General features: G+C 43.0%; 1 protein-coding gene across 1 annotated transcript in view; it reads left to right on the top strand.

The window, feature by feature from the left end:
* The window catches only part of srrm3 (serine/arginine repetitive matrix 3), a gene marked incomplete in the record, with an annotated part of 158,853 nt that extends 141,091 nt beyond the window's left edge, over positions 1 to 17,762 (top strand). The window contains 4 exon segments of the mRNA XM_029699563.1: positions 7,169 to 7,479; positions 10,088 to 10,357; positions 12,456 to 12,590; positions 14,274 to 17,762. Of these exon segments, the coding sequence (XP_029555423.1) occupies positions 7,169 to 7,479; positions 10,088 to 10,357; positions 12,456 to 12,590; positions 14,274 to 14,520 (963 nt within the window).
* Positions 17,763 to 24,873: the final 7,111 nt, after the last annotated feature.

Below are 24,873 nucleotides of genomic sequence, written 5' to 3'. Positions count from 1 at the left end.
AAAGTATTGGTTTGTTTGTCCATTTTCTTTTGTATTTTTGTTGGTTTGTTTGTTTACCTTCTCCTTCTTAGTCTCTAGAAGAAGTTCGTAGCATTGATACTAAAAGAGGTTCATTGTCTTTTTCCCATTTCGCTGCGGAGAACATTCCTTTCTCCTGTTTTCTGTTTCTTGTCCTGTTTTTGTTGATATTGCAAACGTGTCACTGATTGAAATGGAAGGTAGGTAACGCTCTGCCTTGGCACGTGGTCTTTCTTTATGCAGATATGTCAGAAGTACCCTCTAGCTTGACGTCAATGTTTCTCTCTCTGTCTCCCCCCTCTCTCTGTCTACCCCCTCTCTCTCCTCCCCTCTCTCTCTCCCCCCCTCTCTCTCTCCCCCCTCTCCCTCTCTCTTCTCCCTCTCTCTTCTCCCCCTCTCTCTCCCTCTCTCTCCCCCCTCTCCCTCTCTCTCCCCCTCTCCCTCTCTCTCCCCCCTCTCCCTCTGTCTCCCCCTCTCCCTCTCCTCTCGCTCTCTCTCTCTCCCCCCCTCTCTCTCTCTCCCCCCTCTCCCTCTCTCTTCTCCCTCTCTCTTCTCCCCCTCTCTCTCCCTCTCTCTCCCCCTCTCCCTCTCTCTCCCCCCCTCTCTCTCTCTCCCCCCTCTCCCTCTCTCTTCTCCCTCTCTCTTCTCCCCCTCTCTCTCCCTCTCTCTCCCCCTCTCCCTCTCTCTCCCCCCCTCTCCCTCTGTCTCCCCCTCTCCCTCTCCTCTCTCTCTGTCTCTCTCCCTCTCTCTCTCTCCCCCCTCTCCCTCTCTCCCCCCCTCTCCCTCTCTCTCTGTCTCTCTCCCCTCTCTATCTCCCCCTCTCTCTCCCTCTCCCTCTCCTCTCTCTCTGTCTCTCTCCCCCCTCTCCTCTCCCTCTGTCTCCCCTCTCTCTCCCCTCTCTATCTCCCTCTGTATTATCAGGGAACTTTAGCAAGTTATTTTATCTTTCCTTTTATCAGTTATATTTTGCTTTTAAGATTTTGATTAGTTAGTTTATTGTTTTTTAAACTTCAATTCTGAATTCAGTCCAATATCCTGCCCTATTTGAAGCAGGTCCGTTTCTTTCTGTTTGAATTCAGTCCAATATCCTGCCCTATTTGAATCAGGTCCATTTCTTTCTGTTTGAATTCAGTCCAATATCCTGCCCTATTTGAATCAGGTCCATTTCTTTCTGTTTGAATTCAGTCCAATATCCTGCCCTATTTGAAGCAGGTCCATTTCTTTCTGTTTTGGTAGAATGCATTGATTCCTGTTTGTCCAGCATCTCTCCGTTCTCTTGGTGAAAGAGTTGCATTTGTCTTATGATTTGATCATATTTATTTCCTTGATGGCTGTTTCTAAACAACTGCCATCATCTGAGTCAGTGGCTGTGTGTTTTCTTCTATCTCCAGCTTTAGGCTTTAGTTTATTCTGTGGAGAAGGGGTTCTTATTTCTGTTGTTTTTCTATGAAGAGTCACTGTTCAGCTGTCAACGTTTACAGGAGAGTAGATTATTGCATGCAAGAGAACTCCCTTTGTTTTTATATACCTGCTTTGGACCTTTGACTTGCTGATAATGATCTACAGTTGAAGTGGGAAGTTTACATACACCTTAGCCAAATACATTTAAACTCAGTTTTTCACAATTCCTGACATTTAATCCTAGTAATAATTCCCTGTCTTAGGTCAGTTAGGATCACCACTTTATTTTAAGAATGTGAAATGTTAGAATAATAGTAGAGAAATTATTTATTTCAGCTTTTATTTCTTTCATCACATTCCCAGTGGGTCAGAAGTTTACATACACTCAATTAGTATTTGGTAGCATTGCCTTTAAATTGTTTAACTTGGGTCAAACGCCTTCCACAAGCCTCCCATAATAAGTTGGGTGAATTTTGGCCCATTCCTCCTGACAGAGCTGGTGTAACTGAGTCAGGTTTGTAGGCCTCCTTGCTCACACACGCTTTTTCAGTTCTGCCCACACATTTTCTATAGGATTGAGGTTAGGGCTTTGTGATGGCGACTCTAATACCTTGACTTTGTTGCCCTTAAGCCATTTTGCCACAACTTTGGAAGTATGCTTGGGGTCATTGTCCATTTGGAAGACCCATTTGCGACCAAGCTTTAACTTTCTGACAGATGTCTTGAGATGTTGCTTCAATATATCCACATAATTTTCCTCCCTCATGGTGCCATCTATTTTGTGAAGTGTACCAGTCCCTCCTGCAGCAAAGCACCCCCACAACATGATGCTGCCACCCACATGCTTCACGGTTGGGATGGTGTTCTTTGGCTTGCAAGCCTCCCCCTTTTCCTCCAAATATAACGATGGTCATTATGGCCAAACAGTTCTATTTTTGTTTCATCAGACCAGAGGACATTTCTCCAAAAAGTACGATCTTTGTCCCCATGTGCAGTTGCAAACCGTAGTCTGGCTTTTTTTATGGCGGTTTTGGAGCAGTGGCTTCTTCCTTGCTGAGCTGCCTGTCAGGTTATGTCGATATAGGACTCGTTTTACTGTGGATATAGATACTTTTGTACCTGTTTCCTCCAGCATCTTCACCAGGTCCTTTGCTGCTGTTCTGGGATTGATCTGCACTTTTCACACCAAAGTCCATTAATCTCTAGGAGACAGAATGCGTCTCCTTCCTGAGCGGTATGACGGCTGCGTGGTCCCATGGTGCTTATACTTGCGTACTATTGTTTGTACAGATAAATGTGGTACCTTCAGGCATTTGGAAATTGCTCCCAAGGATGAACCAGACTTGTGGAGGTCTACAATTCTTTTTCTGAGGTCTTGGCTGATTTTTGGGGGATTTTCCCATAATGTCAAGCAAAGAGGCACTGAGTTTGAAGGTAGGCCTTGAAATACATCCACAGGTACACCTCCAATTGACTCAAATGACGTCAATTAGCCTATCAGAAGCTTCTAATGACATGACATAATTTTCTGGGATTTTCCAAACTGTTTAAAGGCACAGTCAATTTAATGTATGTAAACTTCTGACCCACTGGAATTGTGATACAGTGAATTATAAGTGAAATAATTTGTCTGTAAACAATTCTTGGAAAGATTACTTGTGTCATGCACAAAGTAGATGTCCTAACCGACTTGCCAAAACTATAGTTTGTTAACAAGAAATTTGTGGAGTGGTTGAAAAACGAGTTTTAATGACTCGTTTTAATGACTATGTAAACTTACGACTTCAACTGTATATATCCCGGAGACACACACACACACACACACACACACACACACACACACACACACACACACACACACACACACACACACACACTCAGCCATGAAATTTCGCCACACAAGCATCTACACACAGACACACAAAACCGTGTGAAGCCCCTTGCCCTGTTTATACTGCTTATTATAGAAAATGCTTGCATCCTAGCTCAGTGTCCTCAACCTACCGTATCTTGCAACATCGCCCCCTTGCTCAAAGGCCTCGTAATGAAGTTGGTCTACCGAACACATTTCTGTTTGAAATGGAGCTGTGATTTTAAGAATAACCTCAATAAATGTCCAGAAGTATTTATTTGCCTATTTGCAGAGGTCCTGTTCTCTCAGAGGACTGTTGCTTTTGCGGCAGGTAACACTTTAACTCTGAGTATAAATTCACAGATTTGTGTCACCTATCCTATTAATAGATAGCATTAAACAGATAACTAAAAGAGATTCGGACAGCAAGCTGTGCATCTCAACAGAGCCAATTAAGATGTCATATGCACAAAAAGTTACAGGGGAAATGCAACCCCACTCTGACCAGAAATGCCTTGGTTTGAACAAACTGTAACCTAACATAGTACCCTGAACTTAACACTCTAGAACCCCTGAACTTAACACTCTGGAACCCCTGAACTTAACACTCTGGAACCCCTGAACTTAATGCTCTGGAACCCCTGAACTTAACACTCTGGAACCCCTGAACTTAACGCTCAGGAACCCCTGAATTTATTGCAATGGTCATTCACACAGAATGTCTACCCTGCCCTCTGGTGGAGTGGGCTGGGAAGGAGAGTGGATGATCTGGGAGATGTACAGTGTCTCCTCTCGGTGTGAGAGGTTCCCTGAACATTGTGGTTGATTCCTTTCTCTTTTGTATTTGATTGAATGTCAGTTGATTTCATTGTCTCATTCCTCACTCTGCCAGGGAAGGGTTTGTGTCTTTTTCTCTTGCATTTTGTGAAATCTAATGATGCACTTATGTTGCCCCACTTTTCCCTTTTCTTCATACCTTACCTACTAAAGGAGGGAATGCCACTTTATTGGTAAGTGGATGTTATCCAAGAGGATGTTAACCAAAAGGTTAAACAAGAGTAACGATAAAAAAAAACAGAAAAAAGAAAATGGGTCGCTGTTCACATCTCAGCAATTGTCTACTCCAGGGAAAAAAACTCCACAAAAAAAAATGATTGAGTAGAAGACGATTTGTTTTTCTGATTTGACTCTATAATTGTGAATCTTTTATTTTGTTCCATTTCTGTGATGTTCCGTCAAGTTGTCTACTCTTTTTTATTTGTTTTGTTTCATATTTAGTTTTTTAACCATTAAACTGGAAGAAGCCCTCTTTTTCTATTCTACAAATCTGTAGCTCTCTACTCTCTACTGTAACTCTCTCTACTGTAACTCTCTCTACTGTAACTCTCTCTACTGTAACTCTCTCTACTGTAACTCTCTTCTCTCTCTACTGTAACTCTCTTCTCTCTACTGTAACTCTCTCCACTGTAACTCTCTCTACTGTAACTCTCTCTACTGTAACTCTCTTCTCTCTCTACTGTAACTCTCTCTACTGTAACTCTCTTCTCTCTCTAATGTAACGCTCTCTACTGTAACTCTCTCTACTGTAACTCTCTCTACTGTAACTCTCTTCTCTCTCTACTGTAACTCTCTTCTCTCTACTGTAACTCTCTCCACTGTAACTCTCTCTACTGTAACTCTCTTCTCTCTCTACTGTAACGCTCTCTACTGTAACTCTCTCTACTGTAACTCTCTACTCTCTCTACTGTAACTCTCTCTACTGTAACTCTCTTCTCTCTCCACTGTAACTCTCTCTACTGTAACTCTCTAGTCTCTCTACTGTAACTCTCTCTACTGTAACTCTCTCTACTGTAACTCTCTTCTCTCTCTACTGTAACTATCTCTACTGTAGCTCTCTCTACTGTAACTCACTTCTCTCTCTACTGTAACTCTCTTCTCTCTCTATTTTAACTCTCTACTGTAATTCTCTCTGCTGTAGCGCTACTATCTTTACTGTAACTCTCTTCTCTCTCTACAGTAACTCTCTCTACTGTAACTCTCTACTCTCTCGACTGTAACTCTACTGTAACTCTCTCTGCTGTAGCTCTAGGGTCCTTACTGTAACACTCTACTCTCTCTACTGTAACTCTCTACTCTCTCTACTGTAGCTCTACTATCTTTACTGTAACTCTCTTCTCTCTCTACTGTAACTCTCTCTACTGTAACTCTCTACTCTCTCTATTGTAACTCTCTACTCTCTCTACTGTAACTCTCTCTACTGTAACTCTCTTCTCTCTCTACTGTAACTCTCTCTACTGTAACTCTCTACTCTCTCTACTGTAACTCTCTACTCTCACTACTGTAACTCTCTACTCTCTCTACTGTAACTCTCTTCTCTCTACTGTAACTCTCTCTACTGTAACTCTCTACTCTCTCTACTGTAACTCTCTACTCTCACTACTGTAACTCTCTACTCTCTCTACTGTAACTCTCTTCTCTCTACTGTAACTATCTCTACTGTAACTCTCTACTCTATACTGTATCTCTCTACTCTCTCTACTGTAACTCTCTACTCTCTCTACTGTAACTCTCTCTACTGTAACTCTCTCTACTGTAACTCTCTACTCTCTCTACTGTAACTTTCTACTCTCACTACTGTAACTCTCTACTCTCTATACTGTATCTCTCTACTCTCTCTACTGTAACTCTCTCTACTGTAACTCTCTCTACTGTAACTCTCTTCTCTCTCTACTGTAACTCTCTACTCTCTCTACTGTAACTCTCTACTCTCACTACTGTAACTCTCTACTCTCTCTACTGTAACTCTCTTCTCTCTACTGTAACTATCTCTACTGTAACTCTCTACTCTATACTGTATCTCTCTACTCTCTCTACTGTAACTCTCTACTCTCTCTACTGTATCTCTCTCTACTGTAACTCTCTACTCTCTCTACTGTAACTCTCTACTCTCTCTACTGTAGCTCTTTCTACTGTCACTATCTCTACTGTATCTCTTTATGCTCTCTACTGTAACTCTCTACTCTCTCTATTGTAGCTCTTTCTACTGTAACTATCTCTAATGTAACTCTCTACTCTCTCTACTGTAACTCTCTACTCTCTCTACTGTAACTCAACACTCTTTCTACTGTAACTATCTCTACTCTAACTCAACACTCTCTCTACTGTAACTATCTCTACTGTAACTCTCTACTCTCTCTACTGTAACTCTCTACTCTCTCTACTGTAGCTCTTTCTACTGTAACTCTCTACTCTCTCTACTGTAACTCTCTACTCTCTCTACTGTAGCTCTTTCTACTGTAACTCTCTACTCTCTCTACTGTAACTCAACACTCTTTATACTGTAACTATCTCTACTGTAACTCAACACTCTCTCTACTGTAACTATCTCTACTGTAACTCTCTACTCTCTCTACTGTAACTCTCTCTACTGTATCTCTTTATGCTCTCTACTGTAACTCTCTACTCTCTCTACTGTAACTCTCTCTACTGTATCTCTTTATGCTCTCTACTGTAACTCTCTACTCTCCTCTCTCTTTTCTTCTCTGTTCTCCTCTCTCTGCTCTTTAACTTTATTTTGTTAATTTGATATTGTTTACCATTCTTCCTCTCCCTCTTCTAGTTTTGTTTTGTTTATTTTTTGGGATTATGATTTCTTCGTCTCATTATGGTTTTGCATGCCAGAGTATTGCATGCGCTGCACCATAGAGGACTGTCTATAAGCCATATCAAGAAAAAACCTAGATCTTTTCTTTTAGATGTTGACCCTCTTTTGGCAAGTACACCGTAGCACTCAAACCCTCCACTGTGACAAACTCTAAGGTCCTTTCTTCCCCTTTTTTTCTGTTTTGTCTTTGGTTATTATTTTTTTTCCGTTTGTTGGTTATCATCTCTCTACAGAAGCTGAGAATGCTGACTGCTGCTACTCTGGGAGCCCAGTCCACCGTGATACTGCCACAACTGAGAGGAGGAGAGAACAAGGCCCACACTGCCCTCTACAGGGCCCCAGGAAGTACTGCTGCCCAGGCTGGAGAGGCCCTACATGGGGAGGACAGGCAGACGACGGGCCTGGGGTCGTCAGGGAGATGGGGAGGTCACAGAGGTCACAGAGTCCAGGGGAAACGCTCCCATTCGCCGACTCACAGCAGTGACTCCGCCCACTCTCAACATAACCTGCATCCTCACAGAGAAAAGAGCTCTCACCAGAAGAAGTAAGCAGAGAGATTGGACCGGCCATACTGACATAACCTTTACCGGTCATTGGCAGAGCCGGATTAATGCAGGGAATTACTGGAGCTTAAACCCATGAGCACCGGCCCATGGGGGGCCCAAGAAACAGCAAAAAAAAAGTAAAAACAAAAACATTTTTAATTACATGATCAGTAGTACCTTGATTGGGTAACCGATTCATAAAAAATCCCCACCAAAAAACTGAATGATAAATAAATGTGACTTGTCAATTGTGTGAGTCAGGGGCTGGGCACAAGTCTATAGGGGGCCCAAGAGGCAAAAAAAACAAACAAAATAATTCCATTATTATGATTTTTTTTTTTTTATTATCCAACCACAATGTTCTAAATACATGAGAGAGCATAATTTAGCCACAGAGTTTCAAAAAAATGACTGTGGATAACATTGTATCAGAAACGCATAGAGGTCATTGCCAAAATAAATGAAACACCAACATGTCTTAAAAGGGTGTTTGGTCCCCACGAGCTGCCAGAACAGCTTCAATACACCTTAGAAAAGATTCTACAAATGGACCTAAACCATGCAAGGAAAATTCACCCCACAGACCATAACATACATAGTTGCAGGAAGGAGGGGTGCTGAGAGTGCTGCAGCACCCCCTAAAAAATATTATTAAACAAATAAATATATATATATAACCAGTGCATTCGGAAAGTATTCAGATCCCTTCCCTTTTTCCACATTTTGTTACGTTACAGCCTTATTCTAAAATTGATTTAAATAAAAAAAATCTCATAAATCTACACACAATACTCCATAATGACAAAGCGAAGAAAAAAAAAAAACACTAATTTATTACAAATAAAAAAACAGAAATACCTTCTTTACATTAGTATTCAAACCCTTTGCTATGAGACTTGAAATTGAGCTCAGGTGCATCCTGTTTCCATTGATTATCCTTGAGATGTTTCTACAACTTGATTGGAGTCCACCTGTGGTGAATTCAATTGAATGATCATCATTTGGAAAGGCACACACCTGTCTATATAAGGTCCCACAGTTGACAGTGCATGTCAGAGCAAAAACCAAGCCACGAGGTCGAATGAATTGTCTGTAGAGCCCCGAGACAGGATTGTGATGAGGCACAGATCTGGGGAAGGGTACCAAAAAATGTATGCAGCATTGAACGTTCCCAAGAATACATTGGCCTCCACCATTCTTAAATGGAAGACGTTTGTAACCAACAAGACTCTTCCTAGAGCTGGCCGCCCGGCCAAATTGAGCCATCAGGGAGAAGGACCTTGGTCAGGGAGGTGACCAGGAACCCGATGGTCACTCTGAAAGAGCTCCAGAGTTCCTCTGTGGATATGGGAGGACTTTCCAGAAGGACAAACATCTCTGGAACACTCCACCACTCCACCAGGCCTTTATGGGGCTCCCGAGTGGCGCAGCGGTCTAAGGCACTGTGTCTCAGTGTTAGAGGCGTCACTTCAGACATCCTGGTTTGAATCCAGGCTGTATCACAACCGGCCGTGATTGGGAGTCCCATAGGGCGGAGGACAATTGGCCCAGCGTCGTCCAGGTTTGTGCAGTGTAGGTCGTCATTGTAAATAAGAATTTGTTCTTAATTGACTTAAATAAAGGTTAAATAATTTTGTATTATTTATTTTTTTAAATGGTAGAGTGGGCCAAACGGAAGCTACTCCTCAGCGACAGGGACTGGGAGACTAGTCAGGTTTGAGGGAAAGATGAACTGAGCAAAGTATAGAGAGATCCTTGATGAAAACCTGCTCCGTAGTGCTCAGGACCTCAGACTGGAGCAAAGGTTTACCTTCCAACAGGACAACATCCCTAAGCAGACAGCCAAGACAACACAAGAGTGGCTTCGGGACATGTTTCTGAATGTCCTTGAGAGGATCTGCAAAGAAGAATGGGAAAAACTCCCCAAATATAGGTGTGCCAAGCTTGTAGCGTCATACCCAAGAAGACTCAACACTAATCGCTGCCAAAGGTGCTTCAACAAAATACTGAGTCAAGGATCTGAATAGTTATGTAAATGTCATATTTCCGTTTTTTTATTTTTAATACATTTGCAAACATTTCTAAAAACCTGTTTTTGCTTTGTCATTATGGGGTATTGTGTGTCGATTGATGAGGACATTTTGTTATTTAATCCATTTTAGAATAAGGATGTAATGTAGCAAAACATGGAAAAGGGGAAGCGGTCTGAATACTTTCCGAATGTCCCATGTGTATGTATATATATATATGTTAGAGTCGGGGGTGCTTTTAAAAATGAGTGGCGCAGCGGTCTAAGGCACTGCATCTCAGTGCTAGAGGTGTCACTACAGACCCAGGTTCGATCCCGGGCTGTATCACAACCGGCTGTGATTGTGAGTCCCATAGGGTGGCGCACAGTTGGCCCAGTATCGTCCAGATTAGGGGAGGGTTTGACCGGCGTAGGCCGTCATTGTAAATTAGAATTTGTTCTTAACTGACTTGCCTCGTAAAATAAAGGTTAAATAAAAAAATTCTAATAAATTAAAGCTACTAAAGGTATCCATCATGACCGCCATCTTTCCTCTGTTACCACCAATCAACTGATACTCATTACCTATCTACCTCCAGGACTAAAGGATCCCACTCATCCAAGCGACACCACCGTGGGGGTCGGGGACAGTCCCATCACCAGAGGCTGTCTGCATCCCCAGGACGACACCACCATGCGTCTGGGTCAGGCACGAAGAAGAGTGAGTCTCGGGGGCGGGGCGGTGTCGGGGTCCGGCAGCGCAGCAGCTCCTGGAGCTCAGGACGGTCCTCATCATGCTCTGCCTCCAGAGAGAGAGGCCCCAGCAAGGCCAAGTCCCTCCACGTCCATGCCAGACAGAACAATTCCAGGTGAGGAAAACCGCCTACGGGAAAGGTTACTTACTAGTGATAGTTAACCTACCACCAAGAAGAAGGGTTACTTACTAGTGATAGTTAACCTACCACCAAGAAGAAGGGTTACTTACTAGTGATAGTTAACCTACCACCAAGAAGAAGGATTACTTTCTAGTCTGTGGATGATAGTTAACCTACCACCAAGAAGAAAGGTTACTTACTAGTGATAGTTAACCTACCACCAAGAAGAAGGGTTACTTACTAGTGATAGTTAACCTACCACCAAGAAGAAGGGTTACTTACTAGTGATAGTTAACCTACCACCAAGAAGAAGGATTACTTTCTAGTCTGTGGATGATAGTTAACCTACCACCAAGAAGAAAGGTTACTTACTAGTGATAGTTAACCTACCACCAAGAAGAAGGGTTACTTACTAGTGATAGTTAACCTACCACCAAGAAGAAGGGTTACTTACTAGTGATAGTTAACCTACCACCAAGAAGAAGGATTACTTTCTAGTCTGTGGATGATAGTTAACCTACCACCAAGAAGAAGGGTTACTTACTAGTGATAGTTAACCTACCACCAAGAAGAAGGGTTACTTACTAGTGATAGTTAACCTACCACCAAGAAGAAGGGTTACTTACTAGTGATAGTTAACCTACCACCAAGAAGAAGGGTTACTTACTAGTGATAGTTAACCTACCACCAAGAAGAAGGATTACTTTCTAGTCTGTGGATGATAGTTAACCTACCACCAAGAAGAAAGGTTACTTACTAGTGATAGTTAACCTACCACCAAGAAGAAGGGTTACTTACTAGTCTGTGGATGATAGTTAACCTACAATGGTTCTTCCTTTGAACGTTGTGGCTTTGCTGCAGCACATTTTGTGAGGTGCCGCAAAATTCTATAGCACGTTATATAAGTGTCAGCCATTGTTGCCAGAATGACGCAATTTACCACAATCTGCCACCATCTACCACAAATGGTCGCGGCATAAGCTCAACACTTTTAAAGGAAGAACCACTGTACCACCAAGAGGAAGGATACTAACTAGTCTATGGATAATAGTTAACCTACCAGGAAGGATACTAACTAGTCTATGGATAATAGTTAACCTACCAGGAAGGATACTAACTAGTCTATGGATAATAGTTAACCTACCAGGAAGGATACTAACTAGTCTATGGATAATAGTTAACCTACCAGGAAGGATACTAACTAGTCTATGGATAATAGTTAACCTACCAGGAAGGATACTAACTAGTCTATGGATAATAGTTAACCTACCAGGAAGGATACTAACTAGTCTATGGATAATAGTTAACCTACCAGGAAGGATACTAACTAGTCTATGGATAATAGTTAACCTACCAGGAAGGATACTAACTAGTCTATGGATAATAGTTAACCTACCAGGAAGGATACTAACTAGTCTATGGATAATAGTTAACCTACCAGGAAGGATACTAACTAGTTTATGGATAATAGTTAACCTACCAGGAAGGATACTAACTAGTCTATGGATAATAGTTAACCTACCAGGAAGGATACTAACTAGTTTATGGATAATAGTTAACCTACCAGGAAGGATACTAACTAGTCTATGGATAATAGTTAACCTACCAGGAAGGATACTAACTAGTCTATGGATAATAGTTAACCTACCAGGAAGGATACTAACTAGTCTATGGATAATAGTTAACCTACCAGGAAGGATACTAACTAGTCTATGGATAATAGTTAACCTACCAGGAAGGATACTAACTAGTCTATGGATAATAGTTAACCTACCAGGAAGGATACTAACTAGTCTATGGATAATAGTTAACCTACCAGGAAGGATACTAACTAGTCTATGGATAATAGTTAACCTACCAGGAAGGATACTAACTAGTCTATGGATAATAGTTAACCTACCAGGAAGGATACTAACTAGTCTATGGATAATAGTTAACCTACCAGGAAGGATACTAACCTCTTGGTTGTAGATCTACTAGAACATGTTGTAGTTTAGTTTAGCTTCCCAGTGATTTCATTTTGACACAAACATTACTTTTTTCATACGTTTGTTTTCTGTCCAGTACATGACAATTTCTGTGTATTTTTTAGTTTTTCCGCTAAGGAGAGAGAGAGTCCTCACCACTCTGACGCTGACCGCGCTCACCGTCGCTCCAGGAGTTACTCTCCCATCAGGAAGAGGAGACGAGATTCTCCCAGCTTCATGGAGGCTCGCAGGATCACCAGGTAACAGACGATCTACAGTATGTAACCATGCTCCCTCAGTGAAAGCAGAATAAAGTTGTAACACTGACATCTATGGGAGAGATTGTTAAGGTTTCTCCCTCAGCTTTTCTTTGGTTTTTCTCAACAATTTGATTGTGAATACTCAGCATAATTACTGTAAATGTGGGGTTATTTTAAGTACATTTGTATGTGTTTTATCCTTAATCAAGTGGAACTGAAAATGTTATATTATTTAAGGTGAAATGTATTTATATCATAGACGTGTACAACCTTTATCACAGACTGGATTTGTCACAGCTGAGCGATGGCACACAGTAGCAATAATATTATTCAATTGTATTTCCTAGAATATGTGTGGAGTCCTTTTCGATAAAATGCTGCTTCTGTCACTCCTCTGTCACTCCTGTACAAAGGAAGATTCCCCTGGAAGCCAAGACAACAGAATGCTGCTGAGCTGCAGGCAAGGTTACTGTGGTAACAGTTGCCGTGCAGCAGGACTCTCCTAGTCCTCCTGACTGAAGTCTGGTGAAGCAGCTAACCAACAGAACAAACTTCCCAAGAGTAACACTGCTCCTTTCCATCGAGTCTCTCTCCTTCTTTCTATCCTCTTTTCCTTTTAGTAAAAGCCACTTGAATAAACTCACACGAGCACTAGAGAAACAGTTAGATGTCCACTAATGTTATAACACAGGGTTTTTGATGGAAGGTGCTATCAAGGTCTTTATTTTAGTCAGTAATGTCTCCCTTTGAACTTGGCCGTTATCCCAAATTGTGAATCTACAGAAATTCCAATGACAATTCTTTTGAGATGATTCCAATGAATACTCATTCAGTAGCAGAAGTACCTTGACAGAGCTGACGTCGTTCCTAGATCGTTAAGTCACCTGATTTGTGGTTGTTGGCTAACCTTCAGATCATTTTCCTGTCCTTTTTTGTTGTTGTGGCTAACAGCGCTTAACTTACCAGCAGCAACCTCTCAAACCTCTCAACTTCTGCAAGAGTCACTTAGGTTGCACCTTGAGGATGTCCACTAATATGGCCATCTCAGCGCTTTTAACCCATTGAACTGTGTGTGTGTGTGTGTGTGTGTGTGTGTGTGTGTGTGTGTGTGTGTGTGTGTGTGTGTGTGTGCAGACGCCTACTAACTAACACATGCATCTGCTCTCTTTCAGCACCTCTCAATCTGACTGTATCACCTAATAACCATAGTAACAACTACAGTAATAAATACAATAATAACTACAGTAACAACCACAGCAATAACTACAGTAATAAATACAACGATAACTACAGTAACAACCACAGTCACAACTACAGTAATAAATACAATAATAACTACAGTATGCCAATTTCTCTGGTTTGCATTTGATGACAGCTGACCAAGTGCCTTATTATTTTTTATTTTTTTTTACCTTTATTAAGATTCAAACATGTTATAGATTTGACGTGGTACAGTACATGGATTATTATTATTATTTTTTTTTTTTAAATACATTTGATATTTAAATTCTGAGAGTATTTAAAAAATGGATTATGTTGCAAAACTTGCCGCATTTCTACTGGACCAAGAGACAAGAAAACACGCTCTCTGGTCAGCTGTCAGTGGGGTGGTTCTCTTCACACTAACTAACTCCTACAAGAGCTTTATGTACTGTCTAATCTCCTATCTTCTCCTCTCCTCAGCGCTCGGAAGCGGCCTATCCCGTACTACCGCCCCAGCCCTTCCTCCTCCAGTTCCATGTCAAGCACCTCCCACTCAGGGAGGAGTCGCAGCCGCAGCTGCAGTCACAGCCACACCAGGAGCCACAGCCGCTCACGCAGCCCCAAGAGCCACAGCCGCTCACGCAGCCCCAGGAGCCACAGCCACTCACGCAGCCCCAGGAGCCACAGTAACTACAGTCGCAGCAGCTATGAAAGCCCCGGCTTCTGATGAGAGAGTGAGAGATAGAGGGGGAGGGAGATAAATCATGTTATGCGTCCCTGATTGGTCCAAACACAGGGTCAGACCTTCTCTGTGTTTTTTTTTTTTACCATCCTCAGTCTCCATCTCTGTATACCAGCGTTAACCCGAGCCTGGATCTGAAATATCGATTTGTCCTCACACAGGCAGTTATTTAAAATAACATTTTTCAGATCATGCTTTTAGAAAAGAATTGATAAAGAACAATTCTGTAAGCACTTTCTCTATATCTTTCTGCATAGCAAAAGTAAACCCCCCAAAAAAATATTCCAGCAATGGGAAACGTCCATGAGTTTGTCGAAGAAGATGAAAAGAAGAGATACAAGTGGAAAAGAAATCAAATCAAATAAAACAGCACTGGGCAATTCTTCCTCCAATGTCATTACATAATTTCCCCAAAGACATATGCTTTATTTTAGGAACCAGAGAGATCAACAGATGCGATAAAGAACAAAAGAAAAGTTGGCTGACGATTTAGCATGCAGAAGGGAACTGATATATCAGGATGTATAGATGATTCTAAACTGTAAGTTCTGGCTTGTAAACTATGCACTGTATATTCTATGTGATTTTTTTTTGAAGAGGCATGTTATTTGATGATGACTTCGCATGATGATGCATTAGAAAGGAGGAAGGCTGCTGCTTGTACCAGAGCGCCCTGCTGCCTGCCACTACAGTACTACAGGTCCCAGGGTGCACCTGTCCCTGCCACTACAGTACTACAGGTCCCAGGGTGCATCTCTCCCTGCCCCCTATTCTGACTTGGGGCACGTTCAGATAGAAGTATGCTATGTAGAACAAACATGGATCTCTGAGATGTAGAATAAGGAATCACGTCGGCTCTATTTGTGGTATTTCTATCTGAAACGATTGCAATCATTTTGGTACTGAACATGTCCCTGACATTCCTGACCTGTAATTACACACAGAGGCAAAAAAAGGGACAAATGTTTGATTATTATGTACTTTTTCTCTCTTCCCTATTCCACTATGTATTATGTTCAGACCTCTTGCCCAATGACCAGTGGCGTGAAGTCACTCTGTAAAGATGCTTCTTCTAAAGATATTTTCTGCAAAAGCATCCATGCAATCATGTGGGGGGGGTCTATCTTTTATCCACAGCTATTTATTCAGTTATTTATTCCAATTATTTATCTATTTCTTGTGTTATTTATTTGTTTATTTATTTGATTATTTATTTGTTTTTGTCTCATCGAATGTTTTTAAAACAATTTGAAGAACCGTGTTGTTGAGATCTTAATATTTAATGGGAGATAGAATTGCTGCATATGTACACATTCTGATCTATGAATATACAGAACGTCAATTGATGTTTTAACCCAAATCCTTTTTATTTGTCATGAAAGCTTCTGCTTCCTTTAAGAAGTGAGTGAGCTGAGCTGGACATAGCTTGTTTCTATGGCGGCCGGGTACCCAATCTCTTACCTGATGCGATTTATAATGCTCGTACACAGGGTTACTTAGAGGGCCTAGTTATAGTCTTAGAGGGGCTGTTAGCTGCAGGGCTCCAAAGCTCCACTTCTACCAACTCCTACTGTCCAAATCATAAACCAGTCCTGGATTGGCTCTCTGCAGACAAAGGTGTGTTGATTGGGCTAGTTTGTTGTCGGTGTTACCAATCACATTGCCCCTGCTGTAAAAGGCTGATCTATCCCTGCTTTTAACCAGAGGTGTCCTGGTAACTGGCTCTGACCTGACATGAGGTCAAAGACAGAGGGTCTGCTCATTTTACAAGCCAGTGGTCACCTAAACTATGTATGAGGCGAATGCCCCTGCTAGCAAAACGAGTGCACCCAGACACAGGTAGTCCCACTAGATGGCCATCATGTTCCCTGTCTCCGTTTACTACTCTGTGCTGATAGGTCCCCAGCTAGCACATAACGTTCTGAAAACCATATGTTTCTTAGAGCTTGGTTAGAGCATGAACGTCCTATGTTTATTTAGCATACAACCTTCCCATAACATTTACTACAGTTTTATAACATTCTTCTGTGGGAATTTCAGTACTTCGACAAAAAAAAACATTTTCTACAGGTTTCTTCATGGTTCTATTTAAAGTCATGTTTTCAGAACCGTTCAGAGAACGTTAAGAAATAACGTTCTTCTTTGGGTATTCCAGTACTTCAGCGTAACGTTTTCTACAGGTTTCCTCTTGGTTCTATTTAAAGTCATGTTCTCAGAACATTAAGAAAACGTTCCATAAAAAAACACCAGAAAACATTAGTAACGTTCAAAGAACGTTGTAAGAATGTTATTTAAAAACATATACATTCCGTTCTCAGCATCAACAAAACTCTCTATCTTGTTCAATGTTTTCAGATGTGTTGGCCGCACTCACTAATTGGCCACCCTTGATCTTAATGAGTGTTTTTTGTCTTTGAACTAGGGTCTGTTTATATAGACTAAAATGAACATCTTTGTTAGAGTTATTTTTTTTAAACATGGCATGCTAGGTCCATCCTGTTGGAGCAGTGGACTAATTCCATGGATAGAGAACAGAAGATCATAGGTTTGAATCTCACTGACACCATGCCACAATAAAAAAAGGAATGTGTTTGCATGATTAATGCCTAGAAAATAAATGTCCATGTGTCCAATCTGTGCTGGGAGTTCATAACAGTTAACTCAAACTAAAATAGCAGTGTTATTAAAAGTCTTATTGAAACATGTTCTCAGAGTGTTATTTAATTACCTTCAAATGTCGTAGAATTTCCGTTCTCGGAATGTTAATTAAAAAAAAACTCCAAGGTTGGCTTTCAGGGGAACCCTGCAACCTAAATATTAGCGTGCCCAGAACAGGCTAGGTTTTCACTTCCAATCTCAGAAAGTAATACAAATGTTTTTGTTTTAACCGTCAGGAATCTTATGGTTTCGTTCCCAGAACGAAGCCATAAAACGTACGTTCCCACAGCTTCCAAGGAACCAAATGTGCTAGCTGGGACAGCTGCTGGTCATGATTCAACCAGAGACCCTGTCTTCCTTCCCATTCGTCAAGCCTCCTGTCATTCATACGGTGTTACTCTCATAATGTAAACATGTTTCGTTATTAAGAGTACAATGCTAAAACCTTTGGATTGTATAAAAGTCACTTAGTTGTAGATTACCAGTTATTATATACAGGACAATAAATATAAACCAATGGAAAATGAGCTACTTGTGTTGTCGTCTTTCGATCGATACTCCTTTTGACATGAAAAAAACAAAAACACGTTGGAACTTAGGTCTATACATTATTCATACCATATGTCCATGTGCTATGTGTACGTGCCACCTGCAGAGGGTGCTAATGTAACTATTTTCTTTATTTCCTAATGATACGTCTGGAAACCTCTGGACTGGATGGACTGGAATATTCTGTAACCTGGTGTACTTTTCCAGCTCCTCAAAAAACTGCCTTGTTTTTTTTCCTCCCAAGTCCATGAACTCAACCTACACTATGTTACGGTAACCTGTGAATATATGATGAATACAGCAGCTTCCAAGAAATAACAATGTTATATCTGACACTGCTTGATAAATCTAAGGCTGTTGAAATTATGAAAAGGCCTTAACCCAAATCTGCCCTAATCCCAGCCCTAAACCTAACAACAACCCTAACCCTCAACCACAACCCTGGGATCAACCACAACCCTAACCCTGGGATCAACCACAACCCTAACCCTGGGATCAACCACAACCACAACCCTGGGATCAACCACAACCACAACCCTGGGATCAACCACAACCCTAACCCTGGGATCAACCACAACCCTGGGATCAACCACAACCCTAACCCTGGGATCAACCACAACCCTAACCCTGGGATCAACCACAACCCTAACCCTGGGATCAACCACAACCCTAACCCTGGGATCAACCACAACCCTAACCCTGGGATCAACCACAACCACAAACCTTACCCTAGCCCTCAACCACAACCACAACCCTAGCCCTCAACCACAACCCTTACCCTAGCCCTCAACCACAACCCTAACCCTGGGATCAACCACAACCCTAACCCTGGGATCAACCACAACCCTTACCCTGGGATCAACCACAACCCTAACCCTTACCCTGGGATCAACCACAACCCTAACCCTTACCATGGGATCAACCACAACCACAACCCTTACCCTTACCCTAGCCCTCAACCACAACCACAACCCTTACCCTAGCCCTCAACCACAACCCTTACCCTAGCCCTCAACCAAACCCTTACCCTAGCCCTCAACCACAACCCTTACCCTAGCCCTCAACCACAACCAAACCCTTACCCTAGCCCTCAACCACAACCACAACCCTTACCCTAGCCCTCAACCACAACCACAACCCTTACCCTCAACCACAACCACAACCCTTACCCTAGCCCACAACCACAACCACAACCACAACCCTTTCCCTAGCCCCCAACCACAACCCTTACCCTAGCCCTCAACCACAACCCTACTCCTACCCTCAACCACAACCTTAACACTAACCCTACCCCTAGTCCCAACCACAACCTCAACACTAACCCTACCCCTAGTCTCAACCACAACCTCAACACTAACCCTACCCCTAGCCTCAACCACAACCTTTACACTAACCATACCCCTAGCCTCAATCTCAACACTAACCCTACCCCTAGCCACAACCACAACCACAACCTCAACACTAACCCTACCACTAGTCTCAACCACAACCTCAACACTAACCCTACCCCTAGCCTCAACCTCAACACTAACCCTACCCCTAGCCTCAATCTCAACACTAACCCTACCCCTAGCCTCAACCTCAACACTAACCCTACCCCTAGCCTCAACCACAACCACAACCTCAACACTAACCCTACCACTAGTCTAAACCACAACCTCAACACTAACCCTACCCCTAGCCTCAACCTCAACACTAACCCTACCCCTAGCCTCAATCTCAACACTAACCCTACCCCTAGCCTCAACCTCAACACTAACCCTACCCCTAGCCACAACCACAACCACAACCTCAACACTAACCCTACCACTAGTCTCAACCACAACCTCAACACTAACCCAACCCTTAACCTCAACCTCAACACTAACCCTACACCTAGCCTCAACCACAACCTCAACACTAACCCTACCCCTACCCCTAGCCTCAACCACAACCACAACCTCAACACTAACCCTACCACTAGTCTAAACCACAACCTCAACACTAACCCTACCCCTAGCCTCAACCTCAACCTCAACACTAACCCTACCCCTAGCCTCAACCTCAACACTAACCCTGCCCCTAGCCACAACCACAACCTCAACACTAACCCTACCACTAGTCTCAACCACAACCTCAACACTAACCCTACCCCTAGTTTCAACCTCAACCTCAACACTACCCCTAGTCTCAACCACAACCTCAACACTAACCCTACCCCTAGTCTCAACCACAACCTCAACACTAACCCTACCCCTAGCCTCAACCACAACCTTTACACTAACCATACTCCTAGCCTCAACCTTAACACTAACCCTACTCCTAGCTTCAACCTCAACCTCAACACTAACCCTACTCCTAACCTCAACCTCAACTTCAACACTAACCATACCATTAGCCTCAACCACAACCTTAACACTAACCCTACCACTAGTCTCAACCTCAACACTAACCCTACCCATAGCCTCAACCACAACCACAACCTCAACACTAACCCTACCCCTAGCCTCAACCTCAACTTCAACACTAACCATACCATTAGCCTCAACCACAACCTTAACACTAACCCTACCACTAGTCTCAACCTCAACACTAACCCTACCCATAGCCTCAACCACAACCACAACCTCAACACTAACCCCACCCCTAGCCTCAACTCACCCTCAACACTAACCCTACCACTAGCCTCAACCTCAACACTAACCCTACCACTAGCCTCAACCACAACCTTAACACTAACCTTACCACTAGCCTCAACCTTAACACTAACCCTACCCCTAGCCTCAACCACAACCACAACCTCAACACTAACCCTACTCCTAGACTCAACCACAACCTCAACACTAACCCTACTCCTAGCCTCAACCTCAACCTCAACACTACCCCTAGTCTCAACCACAACCTCAACACTAACCCTACCCCTAGTCTCAACCACAACCTCAACACTAACCCTACCCCTAGCCTCAACCACAACCTTTACACTAACCATACTCCTAGCCTCAACCTTAACACTAACCCTACTCCTAGCTTCAACCTCAACCTCAACACTAACCCTACTCCTAACCTCAACCTCAACTTCAACACTAACCATACCATTAGCCTCAACCACAACCTTAACACTAACCCTACCACTAGTCTCAACCTCAACACTAACCCTACCCATAGCCTCAACCACAACCACAACCTCAACACTAACCCTACCCCTAGCCTCAACCTCAACTTCAACACTAACCATACCATTAGCCTCAACCACAACCTTAACACTAACCCTACCACTAGTCTCAACCTCAACACTAACCCTACCCATAGCCTCAACCACAACCACAACCTCAACACTAACCCCACCCCTAGCCTCAACTCACCCTCAACACTAACCCTACCACTAGCCTCAACCTCAACACTAACCCTACCACTAGCCTCAACCACAACCTTAACACTAACCTTACCACTAGCCTCAACCTTAACACTAACCCTACCCCTAGCCTCAACCACAACCACAACCTCAACACTAACCCTACTCCTAGACTCAACCACAACCTCAACACTAACCCTACTCCTAGCCTCAACCTCAACCTTAACACTAACCCTACCCCTAGCCTCAACCACAACCTGAACCTTAACACTAACCCTACCCCTAGCCTCAACCTCAACCTTAACACTAACCCTACCACTCTCCTCTTTACTGTTGAGATATACAACAATATATCATTTGAGATTATAATAAAAAGTCCAGCCCGTGTATATTGGGCCCCCGAGTGGCGCAGCGGTCTAAGGCACTGCATCTCAGTGCTAGAGGCGTCACTACAGACCCGGGTTTGATCCCGGGCTGTATCACATCCGGCCGTGATTGGGAGTCCCATAGGGCGGGGCACAATAGGCCCAGGTTTGGCCGGGGTAGGCGTCATTGTAATTAAGAATTTGTCCTTAACTGACTTGCCTAGTTAATTTTTAAAATATACAATTATATACATTACAAAAAATAATTTTTAGTTATATTATCAACCATGAACGGCACTCTTAATCGGAGTCAGACCTGTGTGAGCTTGATTAATCTTGCCTGGTTTGTACTTTTGCATTGGTTTCATTATGCCTGTCTAGCTCAATCAAGAACCCACTGAGTATTTAAAGTATTTGAAATATGTGTTTAACCCAGGTCTGGTTTCAGTTAATGTGATAGAATACTGACTGCCGTCCAGCAGAGTTATTGTGATAGAACATCCAGTGCTGGTCGTTGGAAGAGACACAGGAAAGTATTGTGTTTCAATAACACCTTCATATAAGATGGAGAAACTGTCATGTGCGTGACAATGCTGATTCAGCAAAGAAGAAGGTTGTGAGGTACATTATGCCAACGACCTATCCCAACCCTGGGTCCCTCATTACTTTATATGGCATGAAGATCTGCAGTATACAGTATATAAATGAACATCAGTCAGGGTTTTAGATCAGGTCATAGCACTATCTCTGCTGCATCCCTAGTTATAAATGATGTGGTTAACTGTATGAATAAAAAGCAATGTTGTGCTGTCCTCTTTATTGACCTGTCAAAGGCTTTCGATACTGTTGATCACTCATTGCTAATTCAGAGGCTTTCCTCAATTGGCCTTGACCAGGCTGCATGTAACTGTTTTAAACATGACTTGACAGATAGAAATCAATGTGTATCTACTGATGGTGTTAAATCAGGTTTCCTGGATATTATAAAAGGTGTCCCGCAAGGGTCGATTCTGGGTCCTGTACATTTTACTTTTTACATAAACAATATCGACTTGTCCGTAAAATATTGTAACCTGCACTTGTATGACGATGATACTGTTGTGTATCCTATTCAAATCAAATCAAATTTATTTATATAGCCCTTCTTACATCAGCTGATATCTCAAAGTGCTGTACAGGAACCCAGCCTAAAACCCCAAACAGCAAGCAATGCAGGTGTAGAAGCACGGTGGCTAGGAAAAACTCCCTAGAAAGGCCAAAACCTAGGAAGAAACCTAGAGAGGAACCAGGCTATGAGGGGTGGCCAGTCCTCTTCTGGCTGTGCCGGGTGGAGATTATAACAGCACATGGCCAAGATGTTCAAATGTTCATAAATGACCAGCATGGTCAAATAATAATAATCATAGTAGTTGTCGAGGGTGCAACAAGTCAGTAACACAAGAGTAAGTGTCAGTTGGCTTTTTCATAGCCGATCTTTGAGAGTATCTCTACCGCTCCTGCTGTCTCTAGAGAGTTGAAAACAGCAGGTCGTATTGCTTACATCATATCCTTTTAGGTCTACACTAGTGCCTTGGGGATAGAGGCAAGAGGTGGGTTTGGAATTGAGCTGCAGTCTTAAAGGATTGGTTCAGAATTTCTTTAACACGTCCGGTGAACAGGTCAGGGTTCCAGCAAGTCTGGGACAGCAGGTCTGGGACAAGTAGCACGTCCGGTGAACAGGTCAGGGTTCCATAGCTGCAGGCAGAACAGTTGGAACTGGAGCAGCAGCACGGCCAGGTGAACTGGGGACAGCAAGGAGTCATCAAGCCAGGTAGTCCTGAGGCATGGTCCTAGGGCTCAGGTCCTCCGAGAGAGAGAGAGAAAGAAAGAGAAAAAGAGAGAATTAGAGAGAGCATATTTAAATTCACAAGAGAAATACCCCAGATGTGACAGACTGACCCTAGCCCCCCGACACATAAAGTACTGCAGCATAAATACTGGAGGCTGAGACAGGAGGGGTCAGGAGACACTGTGGCCCCATCCGATGAAACCCCCGGACAGGGCCAAACAGGTAGGATATAACCCCACCCACTTTGCCAAAGCACAGCCTCCACACCACTGGAGGGATATCTCCAACCACCAACATACCATCCCGGGACAAGGCCGAGTATAGCCCACAAAGATCTCTGCCACGGCACAACCCAAGGGGGGGTGCCAACCCAGACAGGAAGACTATTGTCCCCACGGTTGACCAGGCTCTATCTGAACTACAGTCTGCCTTCATTGTATTACAGAAAAACTTTATTGACTTGAAGTAAGTTTTGAATGCAGATAAAACTAAGAAAATGTTGATCTCTAGAGTGCATAAAAATAACTCTTATGATTTAATCATACAGTGCCTTCTGAAAGTACTCAGACCACTTGACTTTTTCCACATTTTGTTACGTTACAGCCTTATTCTAAAATGTATTAAATAATTTTTTTCCCTCATCAATCTACACCCAATACGCCATAAAGACAAAGCAAAAACAGGTTTTTATACATTTTTGCAAATTTATATTAAAAAGTATTCAGATCCTTTACTCAGTACTTTGTTGAAGCACCTTTGGCAGCGATTGCAGCCTCGAGTCTTCTTGGGTATGACGCTACAAGCTTGGCACACCTGTATTTGTGGAATTTCTCCCATTCTTCTCTGAAGATCCTCTCAAGCTCTGTCAGGTTGGATGGGGAGTGTCACTGTACAGCTATTTTCTGGTCTCTCCAGATATGTTCGATCGGGTTCAAGTCCGGGCTCTGGCTGGGCCACTCAAGGACATTCAGAAACTTGTCCCGAAGCCACTCCTGCATTGTCTTGGCTGTGTGCTTCGGGTTGTTGTCCTTTTGGAAGGTGAAACTTTGCCCCAGTCTGAGGTTCTGAGCACTCTGGAGCAGGTTTTCATCAAGGATCACTCTGTACTTTGCTCCGTTTATCTTTCCCTCGATCCTGACTAGTCTCCCATTCCCTGCAGCTGAAAAACATCCCCACAGCATGATGCTGCCACCTTCATTCTTCACAGTAGGATGGAGTCAGGTTTCCTCCAGACGTGACGTTTGGCATTCAGGCCAAAGAGTTACATTTTGGTTTCATCTGACCAGAGAATCTTGTTTCTCATGGTCTGAGAGTCCTTCAGGTGCCTTTTGGCAAACTCCAAGCAGGCTGTCATGTGCATTTTACTGAGGAGGGATTCAATCTGGTCACTACCATAAAGGCCTGATTGGTGGAGTGCTGTAGAGATGGTTGTCTTTCTGGAAGGTTCTCCCATCTCCATTGAGGAACTCTGGAGCTCTGTCAGAGTAACCATCGGGTTCTTGGTCACCTCCCTGACCAAGGCCCTTCTCCCCTGATCGCTCAGTTTGGCCTGGCGGGTAGCTCTAGGAGGAGTCTTGGTGGTTCCAAACTTCTTCCATTTAAGAATG

Source organism: Salmo trutta, chromosome 19 (genome assembly GCF_901001165.1).
Source record: "Salmo trutta chromosome 19, fSalTru1.1, whole genome shotgun sequence".
Taxonomy (NCBI): domain Eukaryota; kingdom Metazoa; phylum Chordata; class Actinopteri; order Salmoniformes; family Salmonidae; genus Salmo; species Salmo trutta.
This window is presented reverse-complemented; position numbering and strand designations above follow the sequence as displayed.